This window comes from Ictidomys tridecemlineatus, chromosome 9 (assembly GCF_052094955.1).
Source record: "Ictidomys tridecemlineatus isolate mIctTri1 chromosome 9, mIctTri1.hap1, whole genome shotgun sequence".
NCBI classification, from domain to species: domain Eukaryota; kingdom Metazoa; phylum Chordata; class Mammalia; order Rodentia; family Sciuridae; genus Ictidomys; species Ictidomys tridecemlineatus.
The window spans coordinates 121,610,443-121,629,675 of record NC_135485.1 but is presented as its reverse complement, the minus strand read 5'-3'; the positions used below and the strand labels follow the sequence as shown (position 1 = coordinate 121,629,675).

The following is a 19,233-nucleotide window of genomic DNA, read 5'->3' as shown; positions in this document are numbered from 1 at the left end:
AGTTCTCACCAAATACTGAATCCCCTGGCAAATTGACCTTGAATTTCCCAGCTCCCAGAACAGGGAGAAATAAATTTCTGTTGTTTATAAATTATCCAGCCTAAAATATTTTGTTCTAGTAGCCCACATGGACTAAAACAAACCTTTTGTGGCTGTCCAGTTCTTATCTTAATGCTAGTTTTTCACCATATTTTCCTTCATTCCTTCATTGTGGCTGGCCTTCTTTATGTGAGGGCCCAAGTTTAAGTAGAGAAGGAATTGCCTCTTTTGGCAGTGATCTTTCTTTTTCATTCTAAAATCTCGGGAAACGAAAAGCACCACTGTACAGCTCATGGGCCTAAAGTTTAGCGTAACATTGTCAAGTAGCTGCAGCTGAACTGCTGAGAAGGGACAAAAGAAGCCTTCAAGTCTCTGCTTCCCACAGGGTCAGCAGTGGTGAAATGTGGGAGATGTGAGGCACAAGGTGGGAGGGTGGGGGGACGTGGTGGGGGGAGACACTTGAGAAGCAGATAACTTCAAACAAGCTGGACCCCCTGAGAAGAAATTGACCACTCATGCATAGCTCCCTCCCAGCCCCTCGTACTGAAAAGACAAGACGTGAGACAAAGAATAGGTAAAACAGGATGTAAAGTTTATATACAAGAATATAATGTTTATCTGAAATATTTACAGGGTTGGTTAAAGCAATATTTTTACAACTTTTTCAGGTCAACTACTATGTATATTACAGGTAAGCTACAATGGTTTAATTTGCAAAAATTAAGTAAAAAATGTTTTAAACACAGCTTAAAGTACTCAAGTCAATAATAAAATTTCTTTAATTTGCCCTTTACTTGAAGAGATCATGCTATGAAGAATGGTTAATGTGCTTTTTATAAATGGAAAGTCGGCAGCTGGAATGTGATACATACATGCAACCATCTGAAGTTCCCAATGAGGGTGTAAAATGACCAATGAATCCTTGTTAAGACTTAGATGCTGAGTCTCAGGCTGGAGCCCCGGAAGATGTTGAGATAACAGCCAGCTTTATCTCAACCAAGTGTGAACCACAAGTTTGGGCCACAGGGTAAAATGCAGCAGTTTGCATGCTACGGCAACATCTGTGGAAAAGATTGTTTTCCCACCAAACAGCGGGAGACAAATCAGACCCAAGTCACAGTCGTACCTATTCAAAAACTAGCCTTGAATTGAACTGTTTGAAACCTTCATAAAAGTATTCATAATTTTATTAGTCTGAACATTTCCACACGATCTGGGCGGGTTTTCCCTTATGTGAGAGCATCTATCCACTCCCAGGCCTCCCAGGGCCTGGTGACTCCGGAAGGGTATGCAACGTGCAAAAGGCAGCTGGGGCTGGAGCAGGGGCTGTGCTTGGGAGACAGGAAGTGACGTCCTAGAGCGGAAGTGGTCGGCTGGGCTCTGGAGCTGACCAGTCAGGAGCCAAGCGGATGCCGGAACTAGCACTGCAGCTTGCGGATGCTGCGGGAGATGCGCTTGAACTCTCTCTGGCCCTTCTGCCACCGCTTCACGGAGGTGATCACCAGCTCCCCGCCCTGTTTCTGACCCATGACGAGATAGGGCGCGTTGATGTCGTTCATCTCCTCACAGGTGCACTGCAAGCTGTCTTTGAGCCACAGCACGGATTTCTTCAGGTCCCTTTCGGACACACCGTTCAGCTTGTAAATGGTCTTGCTCTTGGTCTCCAGGATGATCTTGGTATCCCTGTTGATGTAGGTTATCTCCTTCACTTTTATTTTCAGCGCTGTGAGGATGAGAGGGGACAGAAGGAATCACATCAGTTACCACGAGACCATACAGTATAGGCTGGGAACTTGGTGCACTCTGTCCAGTGGCATGTGTGTGTGTGACTTGGCCTGTGGCAGGAAAGAGGAGCTTCCTAGAACTAATAAGACTGTCAGGGGTTGCAGGTAGGGGGTTGGGAGCTGGGGGCAGCAGGTGGCTCCATTTCTAAAGCCTCAAAGCATTTGCCAGGCACTTTGTTTCAAATCAGCCACCCTTTCCGAATGCTTTCTCTTTGCAGGACTCAATTAACTTTTCTCCTGGTTTCCTCGCCCGCCCTTGTGTTTGTAAGTAGGTTGCATGTGGTTCCTGCTCACCCCAACAAATGACTTCCCCTATTGGAAACTTCAGCATGAAAAGAAATGCCTGACTCTTAGGTGAAACGTGATCCTTCTGTGGCCGTAAACTTTAAACTCAATTTATTATGTCGGAGAGGTTTTTGGACAAACCTGTAAGGAAATTGTATCACACAATCATTGTTTTCTAAAGAACAGATTACAGGGAAGGAGAATTGATCTTGCAGCTGCATTTGATTTGGTAAAGTAACTAGGAGAAAAAATATGCAAGACGCTTTTTAAGAGCACAACATGTTTAGCCATAAAAGTGTTTTTCTGAAGACCTCATCCTCACATGCTCTCATTTGTCTGTCCAAGGCCAAGGCATTTACAGATCATATATGTACTGTTTCCAAAATGTATATGTAGACTCATTAGAATGTTAAGACCTAACGTAAGTGGTTTACTATAAAAGACACATTTTATAGTCATGAATAGTATGCCTTGGGAAAGAAAAATCCTACAAACATACAAGCTGGATTTAAATTTCAAGACTCCACGAAGGCAGGAAAGGGATAAAACTTTAAGGTTGGAAGAGGTCATCCCATTAAGATCTCTTGTTATTACATGAAAAATCTGAAATCCAGAGACTTTAGTGACTGGCACCAGGTTACCCAGTTAGATTGTGTCCCACCTTAGTCTAGTTCTCTTGAGGGAAGGTCAAATTTCCCATCCTGGTTGGAGAGCACTAATTTGCCCAACTCCAATGTGTCCTAAGACTCTTGGTGCCATTGATAGCTGTTCTGTATAGGGGACGTGCAAGTATGACTTCCTGACTTTGATGGGGTTTAATGCATTGTTTAAATTAGTAATAGAGGAAGAGTTTTCTTGAGTGTTTATAACTCTTTGAGGGTTTCTCTATCTTTTTTGAAAATCTCAGGGAATTCGACTGAGTATGACTTTCCAGCCAATCAGAAATGAGAAGCTTAACCAGGATGAAATCAAGAATGCTGGATATGCCTCTGAAACAGCACTGAGTTCTCAGACTTTGTGAGACCAAAGTCATGGAAATATCACATGTGGTCTCTGTAAAGCGGGTAGGGCCCTGGAAAGCCCCACCATGAACTGATTACACATTATCCAGGAGCTGGTCTCTAGCACAGATGGAGTGTGCTTCACCTGGCCAAATGAAACATTCTTGAGCTGGGAGATCAAAAACCAAATCATCACTTTTAACCAGGAGGAGATTTATTACTCCTCTTCCTGTAGCTATATAATAACCAACTTGGCAAACATGTATCATGGGAGAACATTAGGGGTTTCCTCTTTGCATTTTCAGCTGAGACCAGACATAGGGAATTAAAGCTCCAAAATACTGTTCCTGCCTTGGAAGATGTGACCAGGGATGTTGGAGGCAGACGTGATGATACCACCCTGCTCAATGATAAGCTAGCTATCTACATATAGATCAGAAGGCAGTTCTGAGGTAAGGAGGTGTTCCACATTTTCTCCATGTTTAAGGAGTGCAGAGGGGAAGTTTCTGCCTTACCAGATGATTCAGGGTCAGTAAATCAGATGGCTGTGCTTGATCCTTCTACCCATGACTCCACAAAGAGCAGAAGTAATATGGAATACTGCCTGTAAACTAAAGGTACATGATGCTCTTCCTGAAATTCCACTTCATTATCCCTTAATGGGTCAAAAGGAGAGTGGAAAGATAGAAAACAAAGTTCAAGAGGTACCTGCATGTGTGATACCTCAAGTGTGAAGACTTCCATGGTGTTTGAAAGGATTCCCCTAAGGAGACAGACTACAGAACCTGATAGGGGGATTTCTGTTAAGTTCAGTATGGGTAAGCAAGCAAATATGTGTGTCCCCTCTACTCAACTGTTTTGGTTTTCCATGAAAGTCAAGAGAGTGATCTTACATGCAGTGCAAAGGACATAAGCTACCGGATGAAAATAATATTTCATAGAATTTTTAATATGTTTTACTAAAATGATAGTTATCTCTCTTGCCTTTAATCAAGTCTTACAGCATGGAAACTTAGAACTGTGTTTTGGTAAGGCTTTGGTGGTTTGGGATTATCTGCTGCTAACATGCCTGGCCCCTAGAAAGTTTGCAATTTGTACATATTTGAATGCAGACATGAAATTCTATTAGCCCTACCATTTGTGGCTCTTCCTGATGGGAAGGGTTGGTTAAGACTTTGAACTACTTTCTTTCTCTCCTCTTCCTTAACAGCGGGAAACCTTTTTAAAGGTAGGGCCATGGTTGTCCTGGGACCAGCCAAGGTTAAAACAAGGCTACTTCTGGAAGAGAGCTGGAGCTGATGAAGGACGGTGATTGGATTGTTTTCAGAGTCAGGGAGCTGGCTGGGCCCAAGGTTTTAGGGATAGCAAGGGAGGGAGAGTGGAAGTCTATGAAACGTGGGAGCTGGAATGATGTTCCTCAGTCTCAAGGATTTGTTGAATGGGTGTAAGTGCTAATACAGATCTGTTGAGCCCATTATTGATTGATAGAGCAAGGACTTTAGGACTTTACCTATTTACCAGTAACTTCAGGTTTCTGCCTAAATAAATACTTTTAAAGGTACCAGTTATACTAGCACAAAAGGTGTCAGCTCTTGGAATAGGATTACAGCCTTAGGAGTCGTCTGGGTGAAGTTCGTGGCCATTTCCAACTCGGATTCTGCACTGCTTCTGGGTCTAGCTGGGCTCCCCCTCAGCTGGGAGGCCTGAGGACCCCAGAGGAGGCGCTGGTGGAGTTCTTTGCAGAGGAAGCCTCCCACTTTCTTTCCTCTTCTAGTACTCTTTTTAAGGAGAATCACTTAGACTTCATGGAACTTGGGCAACGTATCACATATGTTTTTTATTGGCCTTAAGCACCATGTCATCGTGGCATCTTTCATGTATCTTGCTAAAGTAAATTTCGAAGCTTTCTTCTTCTCTGCCTTTTCCCCCTAACTATTTGCATAAAAGTGTGGCGAATGTGTCTAGACTTACTCATAAAAACTTTATAAAAATTTCTTTTAAAAAAGGAATTTAAGATGGTAACTGAGGATCATGCAACAGCCCATGTTAGGTGCTTTCTCGTGAAGTCCTTCTTTTTAAATTTAAGGAACCTCTCCCCTATAAATAATTGATCAGTGCCTTGGATGTATTCATTAATGATAGAACATAAGAGGAACAAATCACTATGGGTTATAAGTAAAAGTATTTATTTATCTTATCTGTGGCCAACTTAATGCCTCGAATCTTCTTTGCTGAGGATAATATTTGCATTCCAATTGATGGAACACATGTCAAGGGAAGAGAATATGGCTGGGATTATGTTTGTGGGCACAAAAAAAGTCAAAGTGAGTTGAAAAGTGTGCCACTGAATGTTGATGACTTGAGTCATTTTTTAATTTGATTACTGCTTAAGGAAACTGCATCTCACTCAAATATGTAACTCCGTACATGATTGTGATATACCAAGGAAACTAAGAGCAACTTAAATGGCTTTAGGAATCATGAGCTATGATTGTATTTCACCCAGTTTTTAGTAGCATCTTAATGATTTGTACTTTCAGGTTTGGTAAATAAAACTTTTGAATGTGAAATCTGTTGGTGCTGGTGATGTATTACTTACCAAAATCATTTTTACAAAGAGTTTCCATGATGTCGTTGTCATCCTCACTTTTACTCTTACAGGCTTCACATACCTTCGGAGCTAGAAGTGTGAAAAATAGTCTTTAGTAAGTTTGCTTTAAAAGGGAATAGCAGGTGGCATTTGTAAATAACCCAAAGGGCTTATCCAGGCCAGGGCAGCAATTGTCCTAGATGACCCCTGCTTCTGCCTCCTCTATAAAAGTAGGACCACTCATTCCTAAGAAAGTCCCCTTTGCTCCTCATTTTTGGTTGGACAATATGAGAAATGCCCCATATGTTGATAAACAATAACTCCCAAATAAAAAGTTGTGGGCACAGTGTGCAGGTGTGTGTAACTAGTTCACTTGGACAGGTGGCAACTTTTCAGCTTGTCCTCCCCATCCCTGGGACATATTTGGTCTAATAAAGTTACTCCCAAAGTCTTTCTAAGAAGAAAACACCCGAAACGTCAAAGGGAACCTTGAGAGTTTTGGAAAACATGGTAACCATAAAATCAGTCCAAAGATCTTTCTCAGCTAGAGGACCCCAGGGTAGCTCATTCTAGTCAGCAGAGCTCAGCATCTCAGGGAGCCATGGCTTGGTATTTTGAAGCTTGTGCAGGAAGGGGTGGCTAGTGCTGTATTGTCAGGACAATCCACAAAAAAGGATCTTCCCTTACTCAAGCAAAACATGGGGGCTGTTTCCCCCCTGGGAAACACCTCTCTAATTATAACAGCTTGCTCTTACTGGTTCTGACTCACCTTGTGCTTTCTGATTTGTCTGTGCTTGAGTTAGGCAGCATTTATTTCATGGTTATCTATGAGGCTTCCTTGTACAGGTTCTTCTTGCCTTTCTAAGTTTAAAACTCCCCCAAAACAAACCTGTTTCTGAAACTAGTCAAAGATGAGGCAGACCTGTATGTGGGGTCTGACCAAACCTAGGAATTTTGTGTTTGCATCATTATAAAAAAGTCTAGAAGGCTCTTCTAAAACAGTCTTGATTTCTTGAGAAAACATTCTCTTTCTCTCATTTACAAATATGCTAATGCTGTCTTTAAAGTTTAGGTAAAATTTAATCGTCACTAAGGTAGAATGGAATTTTCACAGAAAAAAACTTTAGGTGATAGATAATCAAAGAGTTATTTATCAAATCCACCCCCCCAAAAAAAAGAAAAATTTGAAGAGCACAAACTTTTATTTTGAAGTAGGAAAGTAACTTTTTTTTTTTTTTTTTTTAAGAAATGTACAGTGTATAATGTTGGTACTGATTGATAGTGGGGAAAAACAAAACCAAAGAAAACCCAAACCAACCCACAAGAAACTAACTCCCCTCACCCAACCTGAATGAAATATTTCCAATTAGGAGCTCTCAGAATGTATATAAAATGTTACTAACCTGTATTGGTTAGTCTATGGTATATGTTGGACAAATGTTTGAAAAATGCCAAACATTTGCAATAAATTAGAAATCTAACCAATAAGATGATTGCAAACTCATGGTGCCTGCCAGGAAAGATTGCTAAACAACTTTGCATTTTCTTTAACTAATGATGTCTGTAGGAAAACAATTAGACTGAAAGGGAGACACTGCTGAAGTCCTGAAAGGGATTAGGAAGCCCCCTTTCTATCCCAGGGGGACCTAAATCAGCCCAGACACATTGTATACGTTTTCCTTTCAGGAAGAATATCAAGAGCCCATGAGGTTTTCATTGCTTTGATGGTTTTTGCCCAGGAACTCCCCCTCTGTTTTCTAAAAACTTGGGAAACTCGTTTGCATGATTTTCTCCAGTTAATTAAAACCACTCCTAAGATAAAAGCTGATAGTGATAGAAAGATGATTCCCGGAGACTCCTTTTATGCCCTCTTTCTCAAACACCTGGGCAATTAAAACGAAATATTCAATTTCCAGTCAGTCCTGGTTTTCTCTCCCAAACCTAAACTGGCAAAGGACAAAAGGTAGCTTAAAAGGTCAACCGTTTGTACATCTTTGTAATCCTGGCTGTATGGGAAATGATGCTGAGACTAGCACACTGCCCAGAGGTAAGAACGTGAGAATTAAGGGATGGTCAAGGAACACTGGCACCCCACCAACCAACTCCTCCACACAAGCCCACTTGGACCGCTCTCAGAAGGATGCCCTAGTGCTAGCATCTTCAGCAAGAATTGTGTGTCTATAAAGAAAAGTTGCTTTTGTTGTTCTTTGTTTTCTTTCTTTTTCTGGCATAATTCGGGGGTGGGGATGTCTCAAATTTGATAGTCTTCTTGCAGCATAGGAGAGCAAGGAGCGCGTCTGCCCTTCGCAGGACTGGCACCCTCAGCGTGACAAATCCGGATGCCAGAAGGGGGCTGCGGGATCCCACGGGAGGGTCTTAGCTTAGCCGCGAGGGGGACGAATTAAGAGGGAAGGCTTACCTTCCTCAGTGGCCGGCAGGAGGTGGTCGCTGCTAGCGAGGGGAATGCAGAGGTCGTTGTCTTGGGGGAAACGATCGCACTCAAGCATGTCGGGCCAGGGGAAGCCGAAGGCGGACATCACTGGAGCGCAGCGATCCTTCACCTGCACACAGAGTGAGTGGCACGGCTGGATGGTCTCGTCTAGGTCGTCGAGGCAGACAGGGGCGAAAAGGGAGCACAGGAACTTTTTGGTGTCCGGGTGGCACTGCTTCATGACCAGTGGGATCCAGGCGCCCGCCTGCTCCAGCACCTCCTTCATGGTCTCATGGCCCAGCAGGTTGGGCAACCGCATGTTCTGGTACTCGATGCCGTGGCACAGCTGCAGGTTGGCCGGGATGGGTTTGCAATTGCTGCGCTTGTAGGAGAAGTCGGGCTGGCCGAAGAGGAAGAGCCCGCGCGCCGAGCCAAGGCAGCAGTGCGAGGCGAGGACAAGCAGCAGCAGCGAACCTGGTCCCTGTGGCATGGTGGGCGCGCGACCCCCGCGGGGCGGAGAGAGCCGAGCCGGGGAAGCGCGAGGCAACCGGAGCTCGAGCTCGTCCCGGGTCCGCTGGTTCCGTTAGGCGCGGTTCGTGGGCTTGGAAAACCCGCGCCGGTGGTCCGAGCGCGCGAAGCCGAGAACTGGAAAGACCGCTCCGGCGAGGCGCTGCAAACTCGCGCGCAGCTCCGGGGGGTTCCGACCCGGGGGAGCAGAGTGAGCCGCTGCTGGGGCACAGCCAGAGTTTTCTTGGCCTTTTTTATGCAAATCTGGAGGTGGGGGGGGCAAGGGAGGAGCCAGTGGAGAGTAATCTGAGGAGGGCTGGTCACTATTTTCTTGGTCTGGTTTTCGGTTGAGAATGGCCCTCGTGAGCTCGCTGGAAGTAAATTCTGGCTGTGCCCCATCCCCAGATGCTGCTGCTGCGCGCGCGCGCTCTGCGATTGCTTTAAACAACAAACAGACAAGCCTGGCTGCGTCCGGCAGGGAGCCAGCAAGGCGCGGGCTGCGGGAGTTGGGGACAAGCACCTCGCAAAGCGAGCGGCCTCGCAGCCAGGTTCAGGCCTGAACCTACTCCACCGTTCTAGCGGCCCTGGCCCTTGTGCATTGTGTCACAGCCCTCAGTTTTTGTTCTTTCTCCGGCATCGCGCCGCGAAACGGAGTCCTAGGGAGCCACCAACCACCAGCCTTTAGGCTCTGTGTGCCCCGGGACCTGAGCGCCAGGCCGCCTCGGCGAATTTCATTTGTTACCAAAACTCCAGCTACAGTTCAGCAGAGTGGTCCATGTGGCGTGTTTCCCTCTGCTCCTAGAAAAACCATTAGAATTAAAAAGTAAGCAAAGCTTTACATGGAAAACGAAATAATAATAAGTACTGGAGTGTTTTGTTGGGGGCGTTTAAATGATCTTGCCATTGTAGAAGTGCCTCGCATCTCATCAGCATCACACAAAATTGCCCACCATTTCTCCTTTTCGGAAGCGAGATTTTCCTCATTTAAGTAAACGGGATGAGTCCCATAAGGGTCCTAGCACAGACCGGCCCTTACAGCAGGGGGCTCAGGAGAGCCGCAACTTGGGGGTTTCCTGAACACAATCGGGGAAGAATTTCTGCCCAGCACGAGAGACTGGCAGATTGGGAAGAGCCAAGAGTCCTGCCAAGAGGGGGGGAAGGGTTAAACGCGACCTTGGCAGCATTGGTTTACTCACTTTACACGCACAGGGTGTACCAAGCTGGGCAGAGGTGAACAAACTCTGCCCACGTGGTTCTGGGGATGTAGAGTCTTTGAGGACTGCAAACCGTAAGTTCACAGCTGCAAACTGGGTACTGGGTGCCAGGCAAGGAAAGTGCGTGCGTGTGTGCGTGTGTGTGTCTCCCCTCCCCCTCATCGCTCCCAATCCCCCCACCCCCGCCGGGGAAGCGGCTGTCACCTCCCGGGGCTCCTCTGGCTCCTCCTCCCTCACTGTGTGAAGGTGCACATCCCAAAGAGACAGTCCCCAGAGAGCGAGGTTCTTTCATATGTAAGATGGGCGCATTGTTATTACTTTCCGGCCACTGAGAACCGTCCGCAGGCTCAGACCTGCCCTATATCCTCCTTCCGGGGGATGCTGTGGCCTTGGAGACTCCCCCGGGCTCTGTAGTCGGACACGCTTTGTGGTCCAGCAGCTTCGAGGAGGGGGTTAAGAAGTGGCGAAAGCCCATTCAGAATCACCTCTTATTTATTTCTGGCGGTAAACACATTTGGAAAAGCGCCAAGCGGTGGGAGCGCACCTTTCGAATTCGGAGAATCGGGACCGTTAAAAGCTCAGCTTTGATCCTTCTGCAGTGGCACGGTGGCGCAGCCCGGGAAAGGCCCAGGGTGGCAGTCAACAGCCGCTCTCCCCCCGACTTTGTCTTAGGCCTCTCGGTTTCTAACTGAAGCACCGAGAGCCTTAAAACCCGCCTCCCCAAACACACACTCCTTTGAAAACCCCGTAGGAAACGCCTGACATTGAATCCAACAGCTGCTCGGGGTCCTGAGCTCGGAGAGATGCTAAGACTTCGGCGGGGGTCGGGGAGGGGTGGGAGCCTTCCTGCCTCGGACGCCCCCGTCCCCAACGCGCTCCTCTGGGGTACCCTCTGCTCCGCAGAGACCCTTGCTGGGGGCTCTAGAAGTCCGAAGACGGTCGGGCTGGTTTGAGCCACGCTCTGTGGCACACCCGGGAGGTGTGAGTGAGCGCGTGTGTGCCGGGGGCAGAGGGTGGGGCAGACCACGCGCCCGAGCGGCCCGAGCGGCCCGAGGCATTGTTTCGGGAGACCGCGCGGCTGCTTCACCGCCAGGGGGCGCCGGGAATCGTGCCGGAGTCACGGGTCCCCAGGTTCTCCTGGCTGTCCCGCCCGCGGTGCCTACCGCAGCTGCATCCAGCCCCTCAGCCTCTGCCCCACCCTGCGCCGGCTGCATCTTACTTCCCTACCTTCCCCACCTCGTGTCGCATTCCCCTCCCTTTTGTTTTTTCCTTGTCTACGACACACCGAGCGCGTGTCCGTGTGACAGGCGCGCCGGCAGGACCAGCCGATTGCTAGGCAACATAGGAATAACCTCCCGCTGAGGCTGGTACCCGAGTGAAAAACACAGCACTGGGACAATTGGTGGCCATCGCGGCGTGTCTTCCCAGCTTCGGTCCCTCTGCTACCGCAGCCAGTCACCTGAGCAGAATGCCGGTTTGGAGATGTGTGCATGTGGTGCTGCTCCACCCGGCACAGCCCTCTAGTTCACAGGTTTCCTCTGATCCTTGTCATTTATCCAAAGAAGCCAAAGGCTTTTGTTTTGGGATAAAACAACAAACAAAACCCAGCCCCCCCCCCCAACCTGCTAACTCTCTTCTTTGCCGATTTAGTGCCTTTTTTAGGAACGGAAATTCTATTCACCACACCTAGTAAGTGGTGATGGGTGTCCACCCTATGGTGATTCCATATACCAAGCCAGGCATCCGGTTTAAAGAGCTCTTCCCATGGGTCTCTGGGAATGGAGGGGTTTTAATACCCCTCACCCCAGGGCACACAGTGAATAACATCTCACCCACAGGTTACAGGCCTGAAGAAAAGCCTCCATCAACTTTGTTCTGGATTTGGCCCTGCTTCTCTGCTTGAGTGTTTTCTGTGGCCAGGACACTGAAAATCTTGAGTGACAAAGAAAGGCACCCCACCCCCCAACCCCCGCCAATCACTGCAGAGCAGTTCAGGCACTTGGTTAAACCTGTGTTGCAGCAAGAGTTTCTGGGCAGGTAGGACCCTCACTCTCAGTCTCTGAGATTCTGTCCTTCACCAGGGCCCAAGCTGGGAGCCTCTCCACCCCAGCATCAGCTCTGCATTCTAGAAGTGCTGGGTAAAGTGACCCTCTCATCCCCACTGGCGAAATCATCTCATGAAAGAGAAAGCGTACAGATGCTTATTTCTTAGGAGTGAAAGCAAGAAAGAGAAAAATACGTGTAATATGCTTTTTCTTAATTCTCCTACTCTAACACCGGCATCAGAAGGGGATCTTCAAATTGGAAACTGGTTTCTTAGCCCCCTCATGTCCACACCATAACTTCTTGTTCACTTAGATTGGAAAATTTGGGGTGTTCATGCTCCAGATTAAAATGCACAGCCTCTTGGGATGCCTTAAGGCGTTATTACAGCAATTCCCAAGCCCAGAGTAATTCAGTTACTTGGGGAAAGGACGAGAGCAACGCAGAGAAGAGCAATCCATTGCTAAGAGGCTTCACTAACCGATTGAGGGCCATCCTGCCTGATGACATCCTCACTGCCATCTTTTTATTATCCTTTTGCACATCACTAGTCACGAGGAAACTGAGGCTCCCAGAGATTAATTGAGCCAGGTCACTAGTAGTTGCTGACCTCAGAGGTATTTTGGTGAAATTATGCCTCGGCCGATTTGGGGGTCCCGTCCTGATCTATTGGGTGTCTTCAACAGCTTTGTGGCCTGGCTTTCACCCACGCGTCGGTCAGCGGGTGGGCGACGTCTGGTCCTCCTCCTTTGGCCGTCCCTGCTCTGCCTGCAGCTGCGACGCTTTCAGGTTACTCCTCTCTGAAGCATCTTTTCTGAGAGTCGAAGTAGCCATGTGGGGGCGCCATTTCCCAAACCAGACATTGTCCCTCTAAGATTGCAAGTCGGCTTCTCTCCTGCTACCGTGGCTCTGAGATCCTTGCCTTTAAAAAAAAAAAAAAACAAAAAAACAAATTGGGCTCGAGGATGGCTTTTGGGGGGACTGGGGGTCATTTTCTTTGTCTTTGGTCCTCCCTTCACTGGGCCTCACTGCCCTTGAGGGAAGCTTCCCGACGCCAGTGCAGGGAGGACAGGTGCCAGCGCTGGGTCGCAACGCACGTCAGCTTGCACTTGGACCCCCTGGTACCCCACAGCTTAGACGTGGACCCGGGCCTGCTACGCCGCCTCGGCCTCTCGTTAAAAAAAAAAAAAGAGTCTGAGGACGACCCGTTTGCCAACTCTTAACCCGAGTTCCTGCGCGTGTCGCTTTGCTGAAGATTTCCAGGGCTCGGGATGGTACTGGGAAAACCCACGAAGGGGCCAGGGAGGCCAGTGTCTGCCCGTCCCCGAGGCGAGGCCCCTGTCGCCTTTTCGCGGCGGAGTCGCAGACTGGTTGGCTGGGGAGGGGTTCCGTGCCCCCCATCTTCCCGCGGGGTCCCCTGACCGCGGAGGGCGCAGCGCCCGGAGAGCGGTACCGCGCGGTGGGTGTGAGCGCCCTGGCTGGTGTGAAGCCAGCCGGCGGGGAGCCCCATCAGTTCCCGGGCCCTTTTTGTCCCAACCACAGTGAACTCGCTCATGGAGAAAGACTCTGAAGTCAGCGAATGGAGACTTTGGGAACTCCACAAAAATGGCTAAAAACCAGTCTCCAATATCATAAAAATAATTACTCTAGGTAGGATCATTTCCTTGCTCTTCCCCTGGCCACAAGGATGATTTAGTGAAAAACTGACTATGGACAGAGGAAGTTGTTTTATAATATACTTTTTTTTTGTTTTTTCCAGAAAAGGAGAAACATCATGGAGGCAGCTGGGTTTGGCGCCTTTGCAGGGACCAGTTTCCATTTTTTTTTTCTATTGTTTTTTCAAAGAGAAGATTTTCGAAGAAGGGACGGGGCTAGGGCTTGGCTTTTCTTATTTGCATCTCTGGGCTACTTATGGTTAAAAAAAAAAAAAGAACAAAATAAAACATCCTCGGTGGCGGTTCAGTAATATCCGCCTCTGGGAAGGAAATTTCATTTGTTTTGTGCATACAACACCCCACCACCACCTCCCCAGCCCTGCCCCAAAGCAGCTTTTTATTTACAGTCTTAAGTTCTCCAATTTGCTGGGCCATTAGTAATTCCTTGGTCTTGGATTCCAAAATTTGAAGTTTGTGTCAAGTGTGTGCACCTAATTCATTTTGCACTCTTAATTACTAAAAGATTTATTAACACTTTTCCTTTCCTCCTCCCTGACCCCTTTCCTCCAATTTTCCCTGTCTTTTTCTGGAATCCCAGGAGTTTATTGATCGCTGATGAGTTGCAACTGCTGATGAGACTCTTGAAATGAAGTATCTCCTAATTGCTCACATTAGGAAATCCGAATGGAAACAGCAAAAACCCAGGGCTATTCATAGGGGGCAGTCCACAAACCAGTCTCTGGGAAGAAAGACCTGCTCCATTGTCTGAAGTGAACAGCAGGGGTCACTGGCTAAGCTGGTGCTTCACTCTGGTGGGAATTTATTGCCATCAGATAAAGAGCACAAAGTCAATACAATAAAGCCTGTCGGCTCTAAAGCAACAGATGGAATCTGAATTCCTGCACACATGCACCATCTTTCCAGAGACAAATCCCTGAATAAAAAGCCTTTTGTCATTCTTAGTGAACTGAGTGTTAGGGATGCTTTTCCATACTCCATGTTTGTCTGTTTGGATCTTTCTCTATAATGGTAGACTTTAATGCAGCTCAAATTAAGACATTTTTGTCAGATTCATTAAAGTGATTCATCATTTTATGACACATTCAACTTTAGTAAGTAACAAGATTCATAGTGGTAGTTAAATCTAAATTAGAAAAGCCTTTTTGTTGTTGTCTAACTGTTGTTGATCTAGGGCTAGCTAAGAGTATATAACCTGTAATTTCAAACTACAGTGTCCCGTATATGCTGATGTAGCAGTTTTGGCTGAAGTCATTGGTACTCACTATTAACAAAGTTTCACTAGTGAGCCCAATGTTTCTTAGTAGTTTGTAAATCTCCAGTGATACAATGGGGAGTGAAATATTACATAGAAATAACATTTCCAAATGTTAAATGGAATTCCTGGTAGGTGGCCAGTTTGTGAAGTGTCTAGAGATCATCTTGGCCATGTTGTGCAAGCTTTGCTGTTTTCCTTTTATTTCCTTGAAATCTTAATTAGCCAAAGAAGTTCATGACAAGTTCTTCCCTGGAAGAAAATAAGGATGGAAAGAACACTTTTATGAGTACACTTAATTTATTACTCTTTGTAGTAGTTTAGAAACCCTTCTCTGACTGCTTGCCTGCATTAAAGCTTCAAGATGAGCAAGTTTATCTGAGGTTTTTCTATTATCAATTCTTCTCTGGAACAAATACTGAAAACATGTCTTTAACTCCTTCTGTTCGATTGAGGGAATTGAAACCTTTGATTTGTGCTAATTCTAGTTATATTCAGAGGAGCTGAGGATGCAGAGGACAGGAGAGCAGGAAAGAAGGAAAGGGTCAATTTTGCTTGTACCCAGCTTCAAAATCAGATTTTTTTCTCATTTTAAAATGTTTTGAAAATGATCTGTTATTCCCTAGAATATTCCCATGCTATCTATGGACTTTCTAGGTAGTCACTGAAATGATTTCCATGAGATGTCACCGTGTCACCACAACAGGGTAAATATTCTGCCCTGTTCTTCTTTTTAATAGATGTTATAATTAGCAGCCTGATACCTTAATGTGGAAAATTTCCTCAAGATCATTAATTCTGTCCATCCCAATCAAATGACTGCTGAGTGTCTATGCTGCACTGAGGGAGTAAAAAAAAAAAAAAGGGCCTTCATCTTTAGGATTTTTTTTTTTGGCTTGGTATTAGGTAAAATTAAAAATTTGCTGTTTTACATTTACTTAAAGATGGCACACATGTCTGAGAATAAAGAATCTTTCTGACTGCACATGGACAAAAGGTGAAGATTCTCAAAGAGTGAATATGTGTTGCGTGGCAAAGGAATAACAAAGCGAAGGATGACCATTTATTTGCTGTTCCTGTTTGAGAACCTTAGTTATCTTTGAGTAAACTTTTTGTGATAAGCTTTATGAGAAAGCAGACAATCAGAAAAACCTTCTGTAAAACATCTTGAGAAATCTGTTCCTTGTCCTCATATAAGATCAGCTTAAATGATCAAACAAAAGATTATATTCTGCCCAGTTTATAAATTTACTTTCAGAAAAGAATATTCATGTTTTAATAACCCTAAATTATTTTGAATGCTCCTAACACAAAGAAATGATAAATGTTTAAGGTCAGAGATATGCCAGTTACACTGATCTGATTATTACATATAGCACAGTATACATGTATTGAAATGTCAAACTGTACCTCATAAATATGTATAATTACTATGTGTCAATTGAAGATGAAAATATATTTAAAAACCTAAATTGTAATAAATACATGGGAAAATTTTATGGCCCACTTAAAAAAAAATGCTGTCTCCTGAGCAATTTTGCATTTCTCCAATCAACAACCAACTAACTGCTAAATAAAAGACAGAAGGGAATAAAGCAAAGTTAAATAAATTTAATATGAAATTTTCTACTCACAGTTTGCTTCCCCTTCAAAAAGTATCTTTTTTTTTTTTTAAAAATAAATGTAATATATATTCTATATAAAACATTCAGGCAACACAAGAGGATAGTGACAATCTTTTTAAAAATTTTACTACCCAAATCTAAAAAACAAACAAAACAAAAAAACGCCAAAAGGTAAAAATAGTTATATTCTTTTAACTTAAGAATAAGTGAACAGGGCTAGGGTTATAGCTCAGTTGGTAGAGCACTTGCCTAGCACATGTGAGGCACTGAGTTCGATCCTCAGCAACACATTAAAAAAAATAATAAAATAAAATACAAGTATTGTGTTCATCTACTATAGAAATATTTAAAAAAAAGTGAATATACAAAAGTTTTATAAAGATACAAACAAATGATAGTACTATTTGTAACATTTTTCGTGGGTCAAAGTGAGACTTTGGTGACAATGAATTACCTTTGAATATAGTATTCAAGCCATATTCAATTTTGGGAGTGTATGTCCCTTTGTTGAGGTAGCCCTCCCACTTCTTAAGTTCACAAGTGTTGCTGCCTTTGTAGTGGCCCACTTATGTGTGCTGTGATCAGGATGGCTTATGGTAAGTGCCCCATTCTCCAGATTTCTCCCAATAAAGAAGTTTGATCATAATATTATCTGGCATTTTGGCAGGTTAGCCAAAACTCAGTGTTTTTCTCAATATGATATTCCCCATATCAACTTGGTTAAAAAGAGGAATTTTTGATTTGCAAAGAAAATAAAAAGCCAATAGAGCTTTTCTCTTAAACCTCAAAAATGGCGTGGTTAGAATTTGAGAAGGGTTAGTCCTTATTTTTCTGAATCATTTTTCCCATTCATGTATTTCAAGTATCCCTTTGTGCAGAGAAGAATGTACTTGGGAAACCAGAACTTTCTGGTTCCTGGAGAATATAATTGGAAAGTCCCCTTTGCCTACCATAGGGATGATTGGCAGGGAAGGTGGGGTGGGGTGAGGTTGAGTTTGTGTAGTTATGAGTCCAGCTTTGAAAAGGGACAGCATCAGAATAGACATGACCCATGACATGAGTCCTGTTCCTTTTATTCACAAAATGTATGCCCACAAGCCCTCTACTAAGGATCATCATGCTGGCATGAAATAGCTGGAAACTATTTTATATTCTGTGTCTATCTATATTCTACTTTTTAAATCAATTAATTTGGTTAAAATACAAGATTGTACTTTAAAGGAAAGGATTGTACTTTATGTCTAAAGATGGTCTTCTTGAACATTGATTATTAGGATGCATGCCATCAATTTTACAGAAGTAATGGATATGTTCACTGCTTTATGATGATTATCTTTCCCAATTCTTATAATCACACACTGGTACTCATTTTCAAGATGGTATGATTAGAATGATATTTGGCCATTGGTAGAGTAAGTTGACTTCTTTACTCAAGAATTGCACCTGTGAGTTGGGCACAGTGGTGCACATCTGCAATTCCAGTGACTCAGGAGGCTAAGGCAGGAGGATTACGAGTTCCAAGCCAGTTTCAGCAACTCAGTGAGAGCCTATCTCTAAATAAAAACACAATAAAGTGCTGGGAATGTGGTTCAGTGGTTGAGGGTTCACTTCCTAGTACCAGAAAAAAAAAAAAATTGCACTCATGGCTCTAGACTTAGTATGTGATGCAAGTCATGGATCATATGCAATATTGTATTAGTCAGGATGGGTTATGTTACACTGCTATAACAATTACCACCAAAGGATAGAAGTTTGCTATGGATCAGGCGACCTTCCAGAGCAAACTATGGTTACTACCATATCAAGGTACATTTCCACAGTCCCTGGACAGGAAAAGAGAAGGCTGGTGAGTCCATCACTTTCATTTAGAAGTGACACATGCTACTTTTGTTCACATTCTATTGGACAAATCAGAAGAAGGAGGCCCCTAACTTCAGAGGGGTGGATAAAATCCTGCCTTGTGACTAATAATGAAAGAAACTGGGTAACAGAGAACAATACCAATGATTAACACGGAAATATACACATTTCATACCTATTGCTTTAAACATTGTTTAAATAACCATCAAGTGATGAATAAAGACTGTCAAGATTTACAGACTAACATTCTTTAAAGTTGTAGCTAGTGAATAAATTGATACGACAAAGAATTACATGAGCCTTGGGGCTGGGGTTGTGGCTCAGCAATAGAGCACTCACCTAGCACGGGCGAGGCCCTGGGTTCAATCCTCAGCACCACATAAAAATAAATAAATTAATTAAAGATACTGTGTGCAACTACAACTAAAAAAAAAAAGAAAAAGAAAAAAAGAATTACATTAGCCTTTTCCTATGGTTATGGATCAGAGCAGAGTCTATAGGTCATGATCTGATTCCACTGCATTAATCATTAGCAATGGTGACCAACATGAAGAAATAAAAATAGGAAGGTTAGATAGATACAAAACTGTTTCCTAGAATCAAGATACCTAATATGGTGGACCCATAAAAGTTCTACATTTCTGTTTGTTAATCTTAATTAACTCTTATAGGAGTTTCTTATAGGAGTGCTTTTAGGAAATAGAGCATTACTGAAATAGAGCATTACACAGAAAAGGATATGTGCTTTTAAAACATGTTTATATTAAATATATGATAATGAGAGTAGTTATAAAAACATAACTTGGGAGAGTAAAACAACATTTTTTTAAGAAAGTATTTTCTGAATTAATTTATTTTAATCAAATAAAATCTTTGAGGAAACTGAAAGGTATTGAGGTTCTAGCCAGGAATACAATATTTGTGTA

General features: G+C 44.3%; 1 protein-coding gene and 1 long non-coding RNA gene across 8 annotated transcripts in view; one reads left to right on the top strand and one right to left on the bottom strand.

The window, feature by feature from the left end:
• Nucleotides 1–610: 610 nt before the first annotated feature.
• Nucleotides 611–8,620, bottom strand: Sfrp2 (secreted frizzled related protein 2). The gene is made up of 3 exons (XM_005330904.4): nucleotides 8,119–8,620; nucleotides 5,709–5,789; nucleotides 611–1,762 (listed from the first exon to the last, which is right to left on the bottom strand). Exons 1-3 carry the CDS (start codon nucleotides 8,618–8,620, stop codon nucleotides 1,458–1,460), a joined length of 888 nt encoding a protein of 295 aa, XP_005330961.1. The 3' UTR covers nucleotides 611–1,457.
• Nucleotides 8,621–9,404: 784 nt separating this feature from the next.
• Nucleotides 9,405–19,233, top strand: part of LOC144366916 (uncharacterized) — a 175,791-nt gene continuing 165,962 nt past the window's right edge. For all 7 annotated transcript variants that reach the window (XR_013426115.1, XR_013426118.1, XR_013426112.1 and 4 more), the window contains exon 1: nucleotides 9,405–9,925. This is a non-coding gene — a long non-coding RNA (uncharacterized LOC144366916). The remainder of the gene's footprint in view (nucleotides 9,926–19,233) is intronic.

Excerpts from the sequence above, each read along its gene's own strand:
- Sfrp2 (XM_005330904.4), bottom strand. The coding sequence starts at position 8,620 with ATGCCACAGGGACCAGGTTCGCTGCTGCTGCTTGTCCTCGCCTCGCAC. Across the intron at positions 5,790-8,118 it reads CCTGCCGGCCACTGAGGAAG|CTCCGAAGGTATGTGAAGCC; the intron begins GTAAGCCTTCCC and ends TCACACTTCTAG. Across the intron at positions 1,763-5,708 it reads TCTTTGTAAAAATGATTTTG|CGCTGAAAATAAAAGTGAAG; the intron begins GTAAGTAATACA and ends TCATCCTCACAG.